Source organism: Vigna umbellata, chromosome 8 (assembly GCF_029865625.1).
Source record: "Vigna umbellata cultivar VRB3 chromosome 8, Vumbellata_1.0, whole genome shotgun sequence".
Taxonomy (NCBI): domain Eukaryota; kingdom Viridiplantae; phylum Streptophyta; class Magnoliopsida; order Fabales; family Fabaceae; genus Vigna; species Vigna umbellata.
The window spans coordinates 33,761,140-33,781,081 of NC_142172.1; the positions used below are offsets into that span (position 1 = coordinate 33,761,140).

Here is a 19,942-nt window from a genome sequence, read left to right on the forward strand (position 1 = left end):
TCTTTTTTGTTTTTCATTTTAAGAAAAGATAAGATTTTTCTGTAGAATACAGAATATAGAATATGGCAGTTAATAACATTAGTTACTTTTTACCCTAATCTATTTTACTAGCTTTATTCTATTATGTATGTACTTTAATGTAATTAATTGAACCCTATTAGTTTTTCTTTAAAACTATATACCATTATGTTTAAATATGAACATCGTCTCAATCAATATGATTGAAAGTACTGTTCTTAATAATATTTGTAAATTAGTTAAGTTTACATTTAAATTTAAATAAAATTGTAGTGTTATTATAATTAACATCACTAAAACAATACATATAGAGAGAGAGAAATTATTTTTATCAAAAAAAGATTAATTAATTTAGATATAAGAAAAGAAGCTTTTATTGAGAACTGAGAGCATCAGTTCATTTAATTAAAAAAATTAAAAATATAATAATAATGGCAATATTTAAAAAATAAATTAATAGTTATATTATACAACTATTGCTTTAATTTTTTATTCTTAAAGAAAATCCTTCACTGATATTTCCTTTAACTCAAATATAGAAAAAATGTCAATGAACTAAAATGTAAATATAAGCAAATTTCAACTTTCAAAACTCTATCTAATGATATTTTTTCAAAAATATTTTTGTCTAAACTCAAATATAATTTCTCATAAAAGTGATTGAAGATAATTTAAAAATGTAGTACATTTATTTATTTTATAAATATATTTTTCAAATTAACTAATACTTTTAATTAGTGTGAACTTGTGTGATTTCGCTAAATGAATTTGATAAATGAGTAATTAATTCGAGATATACACAGTATATTAGAAAAATAAATATTTATTTTAGTTGTATTGTGTTATATTTTTTTCAAAATTCTAGACTATAACCAAGCACTATTACATGTCTATTTTAAAATTTGTTCTTATTGAATTTGGTGAATGTCATTGAGATGGATTACTAGGATTTTAAGAGTTGAGTTGTTGTTTCTTGATAAGAGAGCTTTGTATTTATAAGAAAACTCAAAATTAGATTCAATTGCAAAAGACATAATCATTAAGAGTTTAAATGATTTGTATAAAGTATAAAATAGTAAATGAGAGATATTGAGTGTGAGAATTGAGTAAGCACTCCCTACGGTGGTGTATTATATTTATAGGCTTCTTAATCCCATGGATAAAGAAATGTAGATATATTAAACAAATTTTTGTGACTTGAGATATAATACTTCTTTTGATGTGAAAGTTTCGAAATTCCATGAAAAATTAAAGTGACCTTCATTTGCAAAAGATTTTTTGAAATTGGAGTCATTAAGAGTTTAAAAGATTTATGTATAGTGTAAAACAGTGAATGAGAGATATTGAGTGTTAATGTTGGGTGTATGATAGAATGCTATATGTATAAGTTTCTTAATCCCATTTATAAAGAGATATAGATATACTAAAGAAACTTTATTTCTTTAGATCTTTATAAAGATAATCAATTATTATATCAAAATATTATTTATAAATTAAAGATATTAGATGATTAATTATTATATCATAAAATATTACTTGTAAATATCTTGGAGATATAATAGAATATAATAATAATTTATTCTTTAAACATCTTAGAGATATTTCATAATATCTCATAATATATTGAAGATAATATGTTGGAGATGTTTCATCATATATTAGAGGGTATTACATAAACCTTGAAAGTTTGAAAGTAGGTGAACCAAGTAGTCTTTGGATGTGTTTCTATGTGAACTCATGTGTTATGATTAAATACTTTTTAAAATAGTTCTTAGATTATTTATTTGAGCTTATGTGTTATGGTTAAACATTTTTGAAGTAGTTCTTGGATACTTACATGGCGCTTTTAGACGCTTTTAAGTAGTTCTCAAATATATTTCAATTTAAGTTATCATAGCACTTTTAAGTAGCAATTTGAGAAGTTTGACAGTACATACAAGCATGCTCAAATTATTTTCCTTGGTCAGTGCATTGTCATACCAACATGATGCATCAAATTCACTACAATAAAACTGTAGATGCTTATAAAAAGCTTTTACCCTTGGAAGGGACCTCAAAATCGTCACTTTCAGAAGTTTCCACGCATCAAACATGTTGCTTTTGTCTACAAGATCTCCCTGCATCAAGTCCTGAAGGATCAATATCGTTTTCTCGAACATAAGCATCTTTCATCTCATAAATATTACCAGCTTTGAAACTTTTTCCTGAGTCTGGTGCTGACTGCCTAACTCTTTTACTTCCAACATTTTTAGAAGTTTGTGATTCCGCGCCTGTGCATGGAGGACCACCAACGCCAGAAGAACATTTTTTCATAGACATAGGATTTGGCCTTACAAACGCACTAGCATGTTCTCCTCCACCAGGGGTTTTTCCACCGGTACTTTCAGAGGCTGGTTTTCGGGGACCATGCATTGGAGACTTCTTCTGGATATTTACCAAAGGAATAGCACAAGCTTTAAAGAACTTCAAACACTGTTTGCAGCTTATGGTTGAATTCACAAACGGCATGAACAACTGGTAGTTAGTTTTACAATGTTGGCAACATGTCCAGAATGTATTCTGGTCAGCTTTCTTCTTGGAATCCGCGGATTTCGGCACAGGTCGGCTTTTCACAGAGACAGCAAACTGCTTGTCATACAAAGAACGTTTTGCTTGGTCACTCAAAACCCCATTGGCTTGCCCAACCAATTTGAAAGCAGTTTCTGCACCACCAAACTTATTTTTATCAGGATGAAGTAGGAGTGCAAGCCTCTTGTACTGTTTCTTTATGGCTGTTTCATCCGCCAGTCTTTCAATCTGAAGAATCGCATACCAATCCATTTCAGAGGGAGAGAGTTTTCTCTGTGCAGCATTATGAACCTCACAAATCGTAAGAACATGGCTGATGTTTCCCACATCCGGATAAAGGTTTTTGGCCTTGGTAGCAAACTTGAGAGCCTCTTGAAATTCACCACTTTGCATTCTAGCTTCAGCAATTTTTCTGGCCCTCAAAGCCTCATCCTTGTTGCACTCCATGACAGAATTCAAATCAAAATCCAAACGCCCAAATTTCTGTTAACCTCACTGTAAAACCTAGAAAGTAAAATTTGTGCAATTTGACCTATTCACAGTCCACGAGAAGCACCGTGATTTTCACCTGCTTGACACAAACAACCCTAACACGACAAAATTAAACCTATCAACCGAAAATTCATGCAGTGCTTAAACTAAACATGGTAAATGTGTGAATCATGTACGAAATACGTCTATTGTTAAGCAGAAAACAGGGCAGATAAGGGTCAAATAAAAATGGTACCTGGTTTGGAATCCTAAATATGGATCAAAATTGAGAAGCGAGGGACTGATTTTCACATACGGAAGAAAACAAGGCTTCGTTCTGGACTTTGTTGAATCTGTAAAGAATAAGAAAAAACAGAGATGGCCTCAGTGGCGTTGAGATGTTGAAGGAAAAAGAAAATGTGAAACCTAGCTAATCAAGAAAACATATAAAGGAGATGGCACTCTAAAGGAGAGGGCACTTTCTGGCGGGAGTGGAAATCAAAACTGAGAGGGAAAATGAGAAGAGTAATGCTTTAATTAAAGACCTTTTGAAGTCTTCGTAATTATACTATCAATTTTAAGTGGTCTGCGTTTTTAGAAAACATATTTTATATATTTTTTTAATTTTATTTTAAAAATGTATAAAATATATATTTTTAATATTAGTAGATATATTTGAGTTTTAAAATATACTTGAATTTTTTTAAAATAAGTATCCGTGCAAATAACAAGCTAAGTTACAGATTAAATTTTCATTTACAGATTAAATTTTGGATAAACATTATTTATGTCTGACCTCACCATTTGTCATCCCTACTTTCAAGCCTACCTTGTAACTTCCCATTTAGGTTTTCTTGACATTATGCAATACTATAATTTTCATTTTTCAATTAAAGACCTTTTGAAGTCCTCGTAATTATACTGTAAATTTAAGTCGTCCTCGTTTTTTCTTCTTTTAAAAAACATGTATTATTTGCAACCATGTGATCATGAAGTTCAATTTCTGCATTGATGTTATTATGTCCATCATGCAAAATGCAAAACTAGGAAAAATATTTAAATATAATCGCGGTTCTAACCTAGAATTTTGGGCAGAAATTTTATTTCTGGGCAGTTGCATGTCAAACTGCCAAAATATTATTATTTTTTCGTAAATAATAAGAAAGTGATATAATTGTAGTTAGTTTAACAGTACCTATTTCACTTCTCTGTCTTACCACCAATAAAAATTGATATATAAACATTTTTATAAAAGAAAAGATCCACAATTAGTTACCTTTATAAATAAAAGTGAGTTACATAAAGTATAAAAAGTGTAATAAAGAGAAGGAAACAAAACATAAAAATTATGTTTTAAATAAGATGCTATTTACATTCGTGAAATTGATACCAAATATTGATGGGTAATTTTATCTTAAAGTACAGTTATAGCATTAATGGATAATTATATCTTCTACATCTTTTATAATGATAAGTTGATAGGAATGATGAAATTATAGTTAACTTAAAAAAATGAGTAGAGATTAGCTATGGTTACAAACCCATTTCATATAAAGTTACAAATTTTAAAATATGACAATTATATTCAAGATTAGAAAAAAATAATAATGGATTAGTGTTTTTTTATTATTTACATTATATATAATATATTTCGATATGTCCAATAATCTTTCATCCATTTAAAAATTATAGTTAAGAGAAATTTAAATAGACTATCTCTCTTTCACGTTTCTTGACAAAATTATAATAGAGATTCCCGTTTCTATATAGACAATATCTTAACTCTATGGATGATATTATCCTAATAAATTTAAAGCTAAAACATTGCTATTATTTATGAGAAAAACAACGAAATTCCAAACACAAATTCTCAATTCCTTATCTCGTAATTGGTGAAATGGAGAAGTGAGGCAATTGAAATATATCATCACCTTTATTTGATACATTCTTAAAAGACAAAATCATGAAAAAGTTACAATATCTAAAAGAGACAATACTTTAAATGCACTAATACTCATAAAAGAATCTAAATTAATGCATTTGAGGGAGTGAAGGTTAAAAACAGATCACAAGTCCTTTCCATATACCTTATCTTGATATATCTTATTCTCAGGTATTTCTTGCCAGAACATCCCTCATGAGTTGCTTTGGAGCTGTAACGGATAGAGCGAATTCATGTAAGAAATTTGATAAAAGCGAATTATTTGTTATTACTGTGCTATTCTTTCGTTCTTGTCTAACCTGGCAACCTTGTGAACCTTTCAAACTGCACGAATGCTTGATTGATGAACATTTCTGTACCATAGACGATGGCAGCACCAACTTCTCGTGCTTCTCGAAGGAGTCTTGTCAATTTTGGTGTATAAATGGCATCAAATACCAAGGAATAGTGTTTCAAGGCTTCCTGTTAAAACATTGAAACAACATATGTTGCATGACGTTTATAATTTAAAATTATAGATCCTTTTAGAACCAACTTCTCAGAAACTATCGTTAGTGTTACATTTTAGAGTAACTTCTTCTGGTAATATCAGAATATGCAACACTAACAGCAAACCTTTGGTACGAGTGACTCGTGAATATATGGTTCCATTCCAACAGAAGTAGCATTTGCGAGAATCATGCCTTGTTCTGGGTGGAAGTTCTCTAATTCAGATAAAGTAATAGCCTTTCCTCCCACTCTGTTGGCTAGTTCTTGGGCTTTGGCTGATAACAAACAAAATAAACAGATTATGCTCCTCATCTTCATTCATGACAATGAATGAATTATTAAACTAAGCCAACAACACTTTCTCACAATATGTACGATTAGCAACAACTATTCTTGCACCCTTTTGTTTTCCACCGAAAGCTAGTGCCTTTCCTGCCCCACCAGCTCCTATGACCACAAACAGTTTACCATATAAAGGTGAACCAGACATGGATCGTCCGTTTGAATCTGCAAACAATTGTAACAAAAAGCCTATAAGTAAAACAAAACCCTGCATAGTCCTTCCTCAATATCTGCAAACAAAATACAGAAACTTATGTATAAACCCTGTAGTCGTTCCTCAATAGCTGCAATGGCCCCAAGATAATCCATATTATAACCTATCAGTTTTCCATTACTCGGCCTCCTAATCATGCAGCTAATAGCTCCTATTGCCTGATAAAATGATTTGAATAGGATGGTAAATTAAGTTCAAATGATAGAAAAAATGGACAGAGGTTTCTTAAGGTCAAATAGTAAATACCTTAGCAATAGGATCGACTTCATCACAACATCTAAGTCCATCCACCTTGTGAGGAATCGTGTAACTGTTTTCGTTAAAGAACTAGCAATCGTGAGATTGAAACCATAATTTTGACGTAATCATTACATGATCTTGCTAAATTTTTGTGACCAGGACTCTATTAAATAAGCTTTATATAGATCATTTACTTATGTTCTAAAGTATATTAAGAATAAAGTTACAGGTGAATAACACCAAGGGAAAGTATAGAAAAACGGGAATGGCTTTATTCAACCATGTGTTAATTAGAAGAATCTTGTAGGATACCATCATACCTGTATCCAACAAAATCAAGAGATGAGTAAGTGCTGAGAAAATCTGAGACATTATCGACCAAGAAAGGCAAGTAAACTCCATCAAATCCCATAGACTTGAAAGCTGCATTATAAAGATGAGGACTTTTGCTATGACTGATAGGATTTCCTATAACACCGTGTACTTTAGTGTCAACCCCAATGTGTCTAAAATTGTACAAATCCAACAAGTCTTCGATAGTTGGTTGCCCAGGAGCTGATACAGCACCATCCTCAATTGAACCAAACGTGAGAAATGCTCCAAATTTTGCGCAGAGTACCCTTGACAAAATCCCCTTCTCACCAACTGCAATTCCTATCATTGGAACCTGCAGTTATTCAATTAATCAAACTCAGCACGTGATTTACATTCCACCTGAAGTTTTGAAACCATATCTGTACTATAAAGAAAGGATAAAATCACTTTTCAGTAATTAATGTTTTTATCTAAGTGCAGCAATTAACATTTAATTTACGATAAACATAAATGAATATAGAAGAGAAGTTACTTGAGAGTGTAGTAGGACTTGGAGAAGACGTGCAGAATCTGTGATGTCTAAGGCAGTTGTAGTAATCTTCACTATATCTGCCCCTGAAGCTTGAATTGTAGCAGCAAGGTTACCGATTTCCTCCACAGACGGAGTATTTTTCAAGTTGTGTGAAGACACAACCATCTTCACACTCTCTGCCTTCTTCCATCCAATGCCATTGTAAAACTCATGGGCCACCTTCAATAGACAAACACACATTACTTTGGATTTAAAATATACTCCGATTATTTAGATTTTTTTTTTCAATTCAATTATCTTTATTAAAATATATTTGAATTAGATTTTTAAAAGATTTAATTCATGTCTTGCTCAGGTTTTACCACTAAACTCTACATTCGATCTTATTAGAAACTCTACATCATTTAATCTCATTAGTAGGTGATGTGTACTTAAATTTAATGACACATTAAACATTATATACCTGACTCTATATTAACTATGAACAAATTAATTCGTTTCTATAAATTATTAATTAACTATAGATTTTATGAGATACGAATGATTTCAACAAAATTTTATTCTAAAATTAAATTTAGAAGATATATATAACAATTTTCATTTTTTTGAACTTAATTGATTTTGAAATAAAAATTGGTATCAAATCAATTTACAAATATCAAAATATTTTCTTTTTAAAAATATGAGTTTGATTTTAAAATCTAATGTAATTATTTAAATTTAAATATATAAAAACCCAAGCTAATTTTAAAGTAAAATATAAATTTAAATTTAATTTCGATCCAATTATTTAGCTTTACATTGAATTGAATTATCCAATCCATGAGCGGTAGTTTGATGCAACGTTCCTTTGAACTTACTTTAATGCAAACAAAGCTTGTCAATTATAGATTATTACATGTGATGAAATTGTAAATCTTTGTAATAAATATTTTAAGTTACGCTTAGGATTATTCTAATTGGTTGGTAGCAATAGTGTAATTCTTTATATATACATATATGTAGTGCATTTTTATTATTAAAAAAGAAATTACATACATGAAAACAATATTAGAGTTACTTGCATGCACCTATGATGTACTTGACAAATTTGAAGGTCCAAGAATCTGCTGTGATATTTACCAAGAAAGAGAGAAATGTAATTCCTTCAAATTATGTTATCAGCAGTACTTAATATTTAATAATGAAATGCGTATCTATGATATAATAACTTATAAAAAAAATATTGTCTGATGTAAAATAAATGAAACTTAAATGAACAATTGATTTTAGGTAGTATCCGTAACAGCAGCACATTTTTCACTGTACCGTTGAATTTATTATGTTTCGCAGCGTAGGTAAAGACTATAGCAACTAATTAAATTACCTTTAACTCAACTTCAACAAACTCACACTCCAAATCAATGGCTAGACGTAGAGCTTCTTGTCGCTTGGTTTCATCGCCCTCGTACTTTCCTCCTTCCCATATTGGTCTGAAACGAAACCATGCATGAGTTACAACTCAGAATTGAAACCTAACGAAATGAAAATGCTGCGCATATTTATTCATATAAACCTATAGCTGATTAAAATGGGCAAAGGACGGTTTTTTATTAGAAACGGAAGATGTTGAGTAAGGTGGAAGTCCTTCAATAAATCCAACCGAGCCTCTACTAAGTCAGCACCCAATTCTTTTGCCTTCACCATCTCAAACACCATTTCCTCCACCGTCTCTGCCGTCGTTGATCCACAAATCAGTGTTGAGTTTCTCCTGCCTTCATTTCGAATTCCTGCCTCGCACTGGAACTGGATTTGGCCACCGTGTTATTATTTTATATTCAATGAGATACATCTTCAACAGATAATGATAAGCATATATACAATCTTCAAATTTTAAGATAAAGGATAAATCTTATTCCAAGTACCTTCATAAAAAAACTGATTTCATTTTCTTTCAGATAATGTGTACAGAGCAGTTTCGTCTAACACTGCTTCATTTTTGTTTAAAGAAAGAAAACAAACGAAAATCATTACCGGGGCGCTGTTCCTGCTGCTGATAGTCATTTGGCGAGGAAGTGAGGTTAAACGAGTGTGCTGTGCTGCAGAGGAAAAGAAAGAAAGAAAACGTGCTTATTTAGGAAAATGACAAATGTTCCACGTTTAGTCTTTCTACTATTCCTTCCTTCAGGCGAAGAATTTATAGAGGATGAGTGTTTAACATGGCATGCATAGGGAAAATTGCTATTCAAATTAAGTACTACTTTTTCCTTTCTTTATTTCATTACGCTTGCAGTTAAAGCAGTGTATGTCAAAACACTAAAAATAAATAATGTATGGCGTGTTAAACATAAAACCATATGCTCGTACTGCGTAATTCATTGCAGGAATGAAGAATGAAAGCGAAACGGGGGAAAATCACTTAAACCTAATGTGTTTTGATGGGCAGTAAGAATCTGCTTTCACTGTAAAATCATGGAAAAATTGACATAAAGCAATTGTTTGTTTCTTCACAAAATTACGGTTATTTCAGAAAAATAACCAAAATGTCTGCGCTGGCCGTAGACAATCCGATTTACTTACGGTAAAATGAAGGTGCATAATTGGGATTATAACCTTTTTATTTTCTTCTAGTTATTCGAAGGTTTAAATAAGTATGACTTAAGAGATTTCAGTTCCACGAACTCCATCATGATATTGGGAGGATAAACAATATTGTTTGGACTAAAAGTATTCCACTTTAAATAAGATTATAAACTGGATGTTCTATCACGGCTGGTATTCACTAAGGCCAATTGCCTCAGCCGCCGAGAAACATAGATCAACGTAGAAAGAGATGAAAATCCAAAGGAGCGTAAACAACACTCGGTTTTATACTATCCATATAAGTGATTATCTACCAGACAGCCATATCTAATTATTTATACTTGTACAACTGGGTAGCTTTGCATATACAAATGGGGAGACGTTCATGATTATAGACTAAAGACTACAGAGATCAGATCGAATATCACTGACAGTCAAGTATACAGATCCCCCCACTATTACATTTATAAGGTGGATTTATGCCTAAACTTCTGCTATTAAAAAATTCAGGGAAATTCAAAATGTTAGTAGCTTCCTGCAGACGGTATTACGAGTGCAAACGGTATCCCAAGAAGACACAGATAAGCGCCACCATACAGACATATAAAAGTGGGAATCCGACTTGAACTTTTCTTGGACCTTTATTAATAAGATCTGCCTACAAAAAGAATAAAACCACCATTAAGAAATGAAATCTACTGACCCTAAAAGAAGAAACGGAATAAAATTGCAAAAGTTTATGCCCTACACGGCGAATAATCCTAAAGCAACAGATATCTAATATATAATACTCATTATTACTTTCTCAAGACAAAGCAGCATTGGTGTGTTGACAGTAATTCAAACTCCAGAATGGCAGACGACTTATATTCATCTCAGGTATTACGGCAAGAACCAATTAATAAAGGTCACAATAAATACTACTAATAAAACTACACAGTAATGACTCCCGGGCTTACTAGTTTTTCCTGCAAGATTTTTGTCTCATGATTGCTGAGCCTCCTCTCCTCTGTTAACTTTGATATTGTTACTCCAGACTGCAGAGTAAATAAGAAACAAGCAATAAGAAACAATATCCTCTAAAGACCCACTATTACTTCCGCCTCGTTTTAATGACGAAACCCATAGGATCCATTGCTATTTGCAACAAAAAAAAAAAGACATTTTCATAAAATCAAGTATATAAAATTGTCAAACTAATCAAGCCTAGAAAGAATGTAAAAAGTCTGCTAATACAGTTATACCATTTTGTGACCCCTAATCATGACACAAATTGCACCCTTGTATATTAAAAAAGACGTTAAAAGAGCAGCCTGGCTGCATCCTTTGGTTTTTCTAATTCCAACTTATATTTTGTTAAACACAATGTAGTGGATCTCAAATGAAAGGAAGGGAAAAAGTAATGTAAATAACAATCAAGCATGCAATCCCACAAAAACCTTTGAAGCCATATAATTTAAAACAAGTATGCTAATAAATATTTCAGTATACTGAAAAGGATCTAAAGAATACTTCATTTTTCAAACCTCTCGAACGAAAACTAGCCCAAAATGTTCCATGAGAGGGGATAAAAATAATCAAACTCCTGATCTAATCATAGAAAATTTATAAACCAAATTTGCTTCAATTTGCAAGTTACTAGGAAGCATGTCAAATACGCAAGCAGATAAAAATATTCAACAATAAAGAATGGTGACATGCCAAACCTCATTTAGTTTTGACTCAAGTCCATCAAGCTTTAACTTCATCTCTTCAATAGCTTTCAATAATTTGACCTCCTCTATACTGTTTGAAACTCTTAACTCAGCTTCTTTTTCTAGCTTCAGTTCCTCAACATTTTTTAATGCTTTCAACTCCATATCTTTTGACATTTTTAACTCTTCAACGATTTCTGGCTTCAGTTCCTCAATATTCTTTTTTGTTTTGAACTCCACATCTTTTGACATTTTTAACTCTGTTTCTGGATTCAGTTCCTTTACAGAATTTTCTGGGTCTAAATTCTGAACTTCTGACACTTTCAACCCAGCTGCATTCTCTGGTTTAAACTCCTCTGCATTCTTTACTTTGTTCAAATCCCGAACTTTAGACACTTTCAACTCTGTTGCTTTCTCAGGTTTCAGCTCCTCTGCATTGCTTGCTTTGTTAAAATCCATAACATTAGACACTTTCAACTGTGTTGATTTATATGGTTTCAGTTCCTCTGCATTCTTTACTTTGGTCAAATCCGTATCTTTTGACACTTCTACCCCTAACTTTTTTTGTGGCTTCAGTTCATCTTCATCCTTTACCATGTTCGACTCCTTATCTTTAGACACTTTTAACTGTGCTTCTTCATTTGGCTCCTCTACGTCCTTCATAGTGTCCAACCCCACATAATAATCTGCCCTCAAATCCATATCCTCTTCTAGCTTTAATACCTCATGAACCCTGTCTGGATTTTTGAGAACCTGACATACACAATGAGCAGGACAAAACATTTGAATGATTTGCACAACACTTATGAATTAAAATCTTAAAATTGATCATCCTTACATGCAAAGACTATCAAAAACAGCAGAGATAACAGCTCCCAGAAAATAAGAAATTTTATAACACGCTTAATGAATGCTTCCAAAGTGACTCAACAAAACATAAAAATTTGCAACTCTAAAAAAGCACCTTTTAAATTATGAAAATAACAATCCATAGATAAAAACCAACAAAACCCTTAAAATATGTAGCTAAGAAATCCAATTATCTTGTCTTAGGGATTTCAAGTATCTCGAAAACGAAATAGAGAAAAGACAACAATTTGGCCGAGTATTGGTGAAGTTTATTCTGACCTTAGGCTCTGGCGATTGGGTTTCATCTTTACTATATATCTGAACTTTTCCATGATCAAGACCATTCTTGAAGTCACCATTAATAGGAGAGAGATCAGGTGAATTGGGTGGGCTGATCAGGGTCACCTTCAGCTTATTCTCTTCTATATACTTACTTCCATCTTTAATAAACTGCCATTACCAAACAATAAGTCAAAATATAGAAATCAATAAAAAATCTACCATAGTACCAAACCACAAACTATTAAATATCTATACCAGGCTAGACGTAACTTCGTCACTGGTTGTTTCGGCAGGAACCACTGTGCTCTGGATTAAGAACTTGTCCTTGCACACCATATCTTCAGGTACTTCCCTTTGGGCTTGCATTGTAACTGTTTGATGACAAATGCAAGGAATAAAAATTGAATTTGGGAGGGAGAAAAGGACAGAAACTACGATGCTAAAATTAATTTCCATATTTGAGGATTCATCTTCAGCTGTTGTTTTGGGAAAACTTGTATTCTTTTGGATAAACAAATTTCACTAAAAAACTGTCGGTTGCAATTACAGCAATTTAAAATTGAAAAGCGACATAAGTAGTCAAAGAAAACTATGTCGTGCCAAATTCAGGCAATTAGGCCTCCATCCCAAAATAATCCACCACAATGACTAAACTTATTCTCGATAGAGATTAACAAATGTATATAATGACAAGTCAAGTATCTCAAAAGGGAAAAATACCAAACAAAAACACACATATGACGAAGCTATACCGATGAATTCAGAAGTGGCTTTCGGCACGAGCACTCCAACATTTGGACGCACCGAATATTTCTTAGGCGACGTCGTTTTGACCTGCGAACATCAATAATACCAAAATGATCAATCTCCCCGCCCAGCCCTGAGCCTAGCCCCAAGCAACAAACACAAGAAAGGTGTTCAGACCTTGAACGCCACATAGTCAAAGGTGTTGTTAGTTAACCGAACCGAGCAAGAACTTTGCTTCTTCAATTCAACTACACAAGTAATAATGGATTCAACAGCTTCAGCATGCATGGCCACGAAAACTAATAGAGGAATATGAAAATGCACTCACATATAAATTTGAGTTCCTTGGGTTCGATTTCGAGAATCGAAGCTTTACTCATGATTGTCCCCGAGGGGGTAACCGAAGTCGAGATCGACACCTAGAACGACAGCGTTTCAGTTAAACCGTTCGATTCGACACAGAAGACAGTGAAAAAGAGGGGAACGAGTCAAGTCGTGGCAGATCAACGAGTCAACTCAACTGAACTCGTTACGGAAAACGGAAAAAACATTAAACTGTGGTCAGGGCACAAACACGAAGTCAAAAAATTCAGCGAGAACAAGTGTATGTCGCTTTTCAAAACTGGGAAACCGGAAGAAAAGGCAGCGTATAAACAATGGGAAAAGAGAGAGGCAAAAGATGTGTTAAAACGGAATTAGCCGAATATGGTAGTGGGAATTTCTCTTTTTCTTTTTGTTTCATGCAAGGTTGTGTTGAGGTAACAGAAGTGGATGCATTGAATGGGGATAAGCGTGTGAATCGTGATCTTCTTCTAAACGGAGAGCAGAGTAGACAGATAGAGCGATTAATGCATCTATTGTTAAGTTGCAGAAGAGAAGAGAGAAAGAAAAGGTGGAGTTGGGTGGGGTGGGGAAGTGGAGAACAAAAGGGCATTTTGTTGAGATATTATAAATATAAATTATTTTTATTTTTAAAAATTAATTATGCCTATTTTCCAGTAAGGAGCACGTAGCGTCCCAAGAGAATGTGACTTCTATGAAGACGTTGATGGTAGTGACCTTTTACCGACACGGAGCTGCTTTTTATTTATCTCGTGGCTCGGCGCACCGGCTCATACTGACATCTTTTTTTCCTTAATCTTAAAAAATTAAAACTCTTATTTTCTTTAACGTGTGAAAATAAAAATAAAAATTATTTAAATGATATAATAATAATTTTGCTGTGCTAACAATTCAAATTTCTTCATAGAATTATCGGCTTGGTTGACTGGTTAGTAAACATTGTTGTCCATTCCTTGAGCTAAGCTAGTTTGTCTGGTCCTCTAGCATGGCTCTATTCCACGAAAATAGATTCAATAATACACAATTGAAAGAATGGTGATGCATGGAATGGAACGCACGTTTTCGTTTCCTTTATTCTTTGTCAATCAACGTCTGGGACGGTGCTTAAGTGGTGCCGTTGTCAAGGTTCATATAGTCCTGTTGGAACTTCCAGAAAAGCTATCCCTTCTATGCTTTGGTTTATTATATTATGTAATTCAAATCTATTAGTTTATTATTATAGAATGGTTTTGGTGTCCTTTGTGGCCATGAACATCCAAATTTCGCTTTGTTGAATTGATACAGTAACATCTATCTTCTTTCTTTTTTAACTAAAAATTTAAATATCAAAATTAGAATTAAAAAATTATGTGGATAGAGAGAAAAAAAAAGATTTGACATTAGTAACACCACTTTATGATCACTTTATGATTTATCTTCCACTTACCTGCATACCTTTTCCTTTTCCAAATTAACACATCAACATATTTTTTTACTTTTTTCTCTCTTTTAATTCCATAAACTTCTCTCCATGCGGAACTGTGGACCAGCGCTCCAAGGCATTTTCATACAGGAAAAAATGGTACTTTCAGATTTTTCATAAATAAAATAAAAAGGCAGGATTCGTATCTTAAAGTAATAATGGAATGAGAATCACATTCATTTAAACAAGTGAAAAATGTCACTTTTGGGTATATTGTCGAAAGTTTATTTAAAATATTTTGTTTTGTGTGTCATTTATTTTCTGTTTGGATAATATATATTATTTAAATTATCGTCAATTTGACGCGATATTAAGATGTGTATATTATTTTATTGAAAACACTTTTTAGACATTCTATTTTATTAATTTTTGAAATGGTTATTAGTGTTATGATTTTTGTATATTTAAATTGGTTATATAATTTTTTATTTTGACAAAGTAAGATTAATTAAATTTTGGACGATAAGATTGTGTTTTCTTAAAAAGTTGTAAACAAAAATTATGGAAAATTTGATTTGGTTAAATGAATTATCATTGTCTAAAACTTTAGTTTTTTGAAAGTTATTTTATGGTTGTTTACCTATTGATTTGAAGGCAAAGAAAATGATTGGTTTTATATGTATGTATTTTTTCGTTGTTGTGGAAATAATTTTGAATTTTCTCTTATTTGTTTCTTCATTGTTTTATTATTATACTATTGTGAGAATGATTCAATCAAGTTTTATGAAGTTTTCTTGTAGTAAGTTGTTTAAAGTGATTACTATAATTATCTAAATGATTTTAAAGACGATAAATCATAATAAATTTCAAAATTCAATTATTTTTTCTTATGATATTTTTCAGATTAAGGAATTAGTGTGTATAATAGGAAATAAATCTAATCAACATACGAGAAATATTGTCTCTTATTTTTTATGCTTAAATTTTTTAATAATCAAATTAGGGAGAGTAAGGTCATTTCATTTATGGACGTAATATGACAAATTATATATGTTAATTGGTTCAAGGTGAATATTGATAGTGTAAGTAGAAGTTTTCATGGTTTAACTTTATGTGCTAATATTTTTAAAGAAAGTTAAAGTAAATATGTGTGTAGTTTTTCAACTTTCTCAAGAATGGAAGCTTCAATTTATTAAGAGTTTATGTGGGTCATTTATGCTTTAAAACATGTTTGAAGGAAGGACTTTTAGAAATTTGGTTGGAGTGTGATTTTTCTTTGATCTATCTTAACTTTTTGGATAAGCTAATTTATTAGAGAGAAATAACATTAATGTTTGCATATTTTTAAACATATACAATTAAAAAAATTTCATGTTTTTCATAAGAAAAATTATTGCGTTAATAGATTAACTAATTTAGCTTTAATTAAAAAAAACAATATATTAATTTAATGTTTTACGTATTTATTTATATTTTTTATAATAAATATAGTTTTTAATGTTTTATAAAATGTAATTTTTATTATAGGATTTGATGTGAACTAATATTTTGTATTATTTTAGTTTATTTTAATAAATTTTTATGTGTTGATAAATTATTAATGTACTTTAAAATTTACGTAACCTGGACATTAAAATTCATAATGATACCTATTACGAGTTTATTTAAAAAATAAATAAACTACATTTAAAATGAATTACATTAATTCTTCACATGATAATGATGGTATTTAACATTTTTAATACATAAAAATTGTCTTCATTATCTGTCAAAATATTTTTTTTTGTGGTAGTATTTTAAGAATTTTGTTCATGATGCTGACCGAATCAACTTACAATTTGGATTTATCCATTTTTTTTTTCGAAGTGACCCTCAATATAGATTGAGTAGAAGTTCATTATAGAACTACTATAAATATAATAAACTAAAATAATATGATTCGAAAATTGTTTTCAGTTTGAAAATATAAACTTTTATTAATCTTATGAAATATTTTTTTATATCGCGGACACACTGATCTAAAATATTTTAAAAGTTTTTAATTAAATGGTGACCAAAAAAATAATGCGATAGAAGAAATTATAACTTGAAAATAAAATAAATTATAACTTCAAAATAAATTTTATAATTTAAAGTATATCATTACTTGAACATGATATTTTATGTTTAATTTAATATTATATTATACTATATACTTGTGACATAATTTTAATATGAATGTTATGAAAATAACTTAAATAAATTAACAAAATGAGCCAAAGAGATTATGAAATTATAGAAAGAAGTTTTATTGTGAATAATATGAAAATATCTTAAATAAAAAAAGTAAAACAGGTTATAAAGAGAATATGAAATTGTAGAAAAAAAGAAATTATAAGTCTAGTATGATCTTAGAAAGAGCAAAGGGTTATAGAGAGTGGAATAAGTCATATGAAGGATAAAATAAAGATAAAATTCAGAAATGAAAAATAATATTTGTATACTTATAAGAAAAAGAATAAGAAAACTTATCGTCCTAACAAATTACTCTGCATATACANATTAATATAAAAATAATATTATTGTTAATATAAAAAAACTACTTACTTTTGTTACTTTCATTAACAACATATGATAAGAAAAATGATTTCATAAATAACGAAGATCGTTGACCTCTCATTACTATTCACTTCGATAAGTTCTGGTCTTTCATGTCAGATTAACCATGTCTCAAATTAGGTTTAACCGGAAAAAAAAGGTTTAAATGCTTACTTCGTCCTCATGTTAAGAGGTGAATTTCGGTTTAGTACCCGATTTTAAAAATGCTTCTATTTTATTTCAAAGTAGTATAAATTGTATCAATTAGATCCCTTCCGTTAAATTGACATAAACAGAGTTAACTCCCTGCACTTTTTCGTCTCTCTCTTCTGCATTTCCTGCAATGTTTCAGTTTTTTCTGTTCTTCTTCCTCACTTTTCCTGCTCTTCTTCTCTTATGCTCCTCTGACATGCAATTAATATTTTGAAGTATTTTCTTCTACTCCTGTGCTCCAAAATTGCAAACCAATAACAACGAAGATGATTGCAGAAAATATATGCTTTAGTGTACCTGTTCCTCTCATGTTAGATTTTCCAAGAGAGGGTTGTTCTCTCGCTTAGATTGAGGTGATGGAGGTGGCAGTGAATGGAGGTGGCGGTGATGGAGGAGCGTAAGATTGGCGGGGGAGAAGATTGATCTGGCGGAGGTGGCGACGGAGAAAGGGTAGGTGGAAAAGGACACAATTGTAATGTGTCCAGCACCAGGCATAGGCCACCCCAAGCTCATCCAAACTCATCGTTTGAACAACACCATCATCCTCCCCACGGGCCTCCTCGACCACCCCACCATCGAAGCCTATATTCGCCGTATCACTACCGCCCATCCCTCCATCTCCTTCCTCCGCCTACCCCACATCCCACTCTCCGCCTCAACCTCCATAAGCCTCGCTGCCAGAGCCTTCGGCTTCATCAAAGCAAATGCTTCCAGCGTGGCCACCTCCCTTTCCCAAATATCCCAAACCTCCGCCGTCAAAGCCTTCTTTATCGACCTCTTCTGTACTTCCGCTATGGAATCAGCTTCTTCCATGGGAATCCCAGTCTACTACTTCTTCACTTCTGGTTCGTCGTTCTCGCGCTCTTCTCGTACTTTCCGAAACACCACGAAGAGAGGAGCGAGTCGTTTAAGGATATGGTCGGGGTGGAACTGCGCGTGCTGGGCAATGTGCCTCTGAAGGCGGTGAACATGCCGGAACCCCTGTTAGATGGCTGCGAGGAATGTCTGCGATGGCTGGAGGACCAACCGAGCAGAAGCGTGGTGTATCTGCGTTTCGGAAGCAGAGGATGATGGTAATGGATCAGGAAGCAGCAAAGCCAGGGGATCAATTCGACTTGGCTTTAGTGTAGCCATATGGGTTCCTTGAGAATACCAAGGATCGAGGCATGGTGGTCAAGGCCTGGGCACTGCAAGTGGAGGTGCTGAGTCGTGAATCGATGGGGGGTTTGTGAGTCACTACGGGTGGAACTCGGTGTTGGAAGGGGTGGTGGCGGGGTGCCGATGGTTGCATGGCCACTGTACGCAGAGCAACACGTGAACAGGGAGGTGATGGTGGGAGAGATGAAGGTGGCTGTTGGCGTGAATCAGAGGGTAGGAGATGGGTTTGTGAGTGCAGAGGAAGTAGAAAAAAGAGTGAGGGAAGTGATGGAGACAAAGCAGATCAGAGAGAGAAGCTTCAAGCTCAAACAAAAGGTGGGAATGCCAATGAGACCAATGAGATTATAACTGGAAACAGTTTCTCAGAGGTTGCATTTCAGACGATCAAAACAAAAGGAGCAGCAAAAACAACAACATGGGTTCTTGTTCTTTAGAAAATGACATTTAATTGAATTAGGATGATGAAGTCTTCTTGGCCCGCAAATCCTTGAAACTGGGAAACGAAATTGCCTCGACGCGTTTAGAGAGCTAGCTCTCTGTGTTGTGCGATTCTGAAATGGAAGAGAAAAAAAAATTGAATTTGGAGAATCGGTGACAATTGCAACTGGCAAATGCAAAACATTCATGAGTCATGAACGTGCATTCTTCCTTAGCATTAATTTAGGTAGTTAGTTTCATTGCATGTCAGAGGAGCAGAAGAGCAGGAAAAGTGAGGAAGAAGAACAGAAAAGGCTGGGACATGATAGGAAATGCAGAAAAGAGAAATGAAAAAATGTGGATTCGCCAGCTGGGAGTTAACTCCGTTTATGTCAATTTAACGGAAAGAATCTAATTGATACAATTTATACTACTTTGAGATAAAATAAAATCATTTTTAAAACTGAGTACTAAACAAAAATTCATCTCTTAACATAAGAACGATGTAAGCATTTAAGAAAAAAAGAAGAAGGTCATGCAAGTTATTGATTTTAGCCTAATTTTAGAA

General features: G+C 32.5%; 3 protein-coding genes and 1 pseudogene across 3 annotated transcripts; 1 reads left to right on the plus strand and 3 right to left on the minus strand.

Moving 5' to 3' along the window:
- Positions 1–1,892: 1,892 nt before the first annotated feature.
- Positions 1,893–3,565, minus strand: LOC124826963 (uncharacterized). Its single transcript, XM_047299937.2, has 2 exons — positions 3,314–3,565; positions 1,893–3,173 (listed from the first exon to the last, which is right to left on the minus strand). The coding sequence occupies exon 2, from the start codon at positions 3,031–3,033 to the stop codon at positions 2,104–2,106; it is 930 nt and encodes a 309-aa protein (XP_047155893.1). The 5' UTR covers positions 3,034–3,173; positions 3,314–3,565; the 3' UTR covers positions 1,893–2,103.
- A 1,406-nt stretch (positions 3,566–4,971) lies between these two features.
- Positions 4,972–9,813, minus strand: LOC124826945 (bifunctional 3-dehydroquinate dehydratase/shikimate dehydrogenase, chloroplastic-like). The gene is made up of 11 exons (XM_047299919.2): positions 9,145–9,813; positions 8,687–8,916; positions 8,498–8,603; positions 7,132–7,350; positions 6,605–6,951; positions 6,291–6,354; positions 6,094–6,202; positions 5,855–5,995; positions 5,615–5,763; positions 5,299–5,461; positions 4,972–5,210 (listed from the first exon to the last, which is right to left on the minus strand). Exons 1-11 carry the CDS (start codon positions 9,172–9,174, stop codon positions 5,167–5,169), a joined length of 1,602 nt encoding a protein of 533 aa, XP_047155875.1. The 5' UTR covers positions 9,175–9,813; the 3' UTR covers positions 4,972–5,166.
- Positions 9,814–9,950: 137 nt separating this feature from the next.
- On the minus strand, positions 9,951–14,188 carry LOC148194545 (uncharacterized). Its single transcript, XM_088096611.1, has 8 exons — positions 13,594–14,188; positions 13,443–13,513; positions 13,271–13,352; positions 12,774–12,889; positions 12,516–12,686; positions 11,400–12,140; positions 10,653–10,730; positions 9,951–10,351 (listed from the first exon to the last, which is right to left on the minus strand). The coding sequence occupies exons 1-8, from the start codon at positions 13,643–13,645 to the stop codon at positions 10,241–10,243; spliced, it is 1,422 nt and encodes a 473-aa protein (XP_087952737.1). The 5' UTR covers positions 13,646–14,188; the 3' UTR covers positions 9,951–10,240.
- Positions 14,189–18,200: 4,012 nt separating this feature from the next.
- Positions 18,201–19,305, plus strand: LOC124826969 (UDP-glycosyltransferase 88F5 pseudogene; annotated as a pseudogene).
- Positions 19,306–19,942: the final 637 nt, after the last annotated feature.

What these genes read in the sequence shown, in the direction of transcription:
- LOC124826963 (XM_047299937.2), bottom strand. Translation starts at nt 3,033, where the DNA reads ATGGAGTGCAACAAGGATGAGGCTTTGAGGGCCAGAAAAATTGCTGAA.
- LOC124826945 (XM_047299919.2), bottom strand. Translation starts at nt 9,174, where the DNA reads ATGACTATCAGCAGCAGGAACAGCGCCCCG. An exon ending in GCAGCAGGAACAGCGCCCCG is followed by an intron (nt 8,917 to 9,144) that starts GTAATGATTTTC and finishes GGCCAAATCCAG; the next exon opens with TTCCAGTGCGAGGCAGGAAT. An exon ending in TTGTTGAAGTTGAGTTAAAG is followed by an intron (nt 7,351 to 8,497) that starts GTAATTTAATTA and finishes TGTCTATTGAAG; the next exon opens with GTGGCCCATGAGTTTTACAA.
- LOC148194545 (XM_088096611.1), bottom strand. Translation starts at nt 13,645, where the DNA reads ATGAGTAAAGCTTCGATTCTCGAAATCGAACCCAAGGAACTCAAATTT. An exon ending in CAAGGAACTCAAATTTATAT is followed by an intron (nt 13,514 to 13,593) that starts GTGAGTGCATTT and finishes TTACTTGTGTAG; the next exon opens with TTGAATTGAAGAAGCAAAGT. An exon ending in ACGAAGTTACGTCTAGCCTG is followed by an intron (nt 12,687 to 12,773) that starts GTATAGATATTT and finishes TGGTAATGGCAG; the next exon opens with TTTATTAAAGATGGAAGTAA.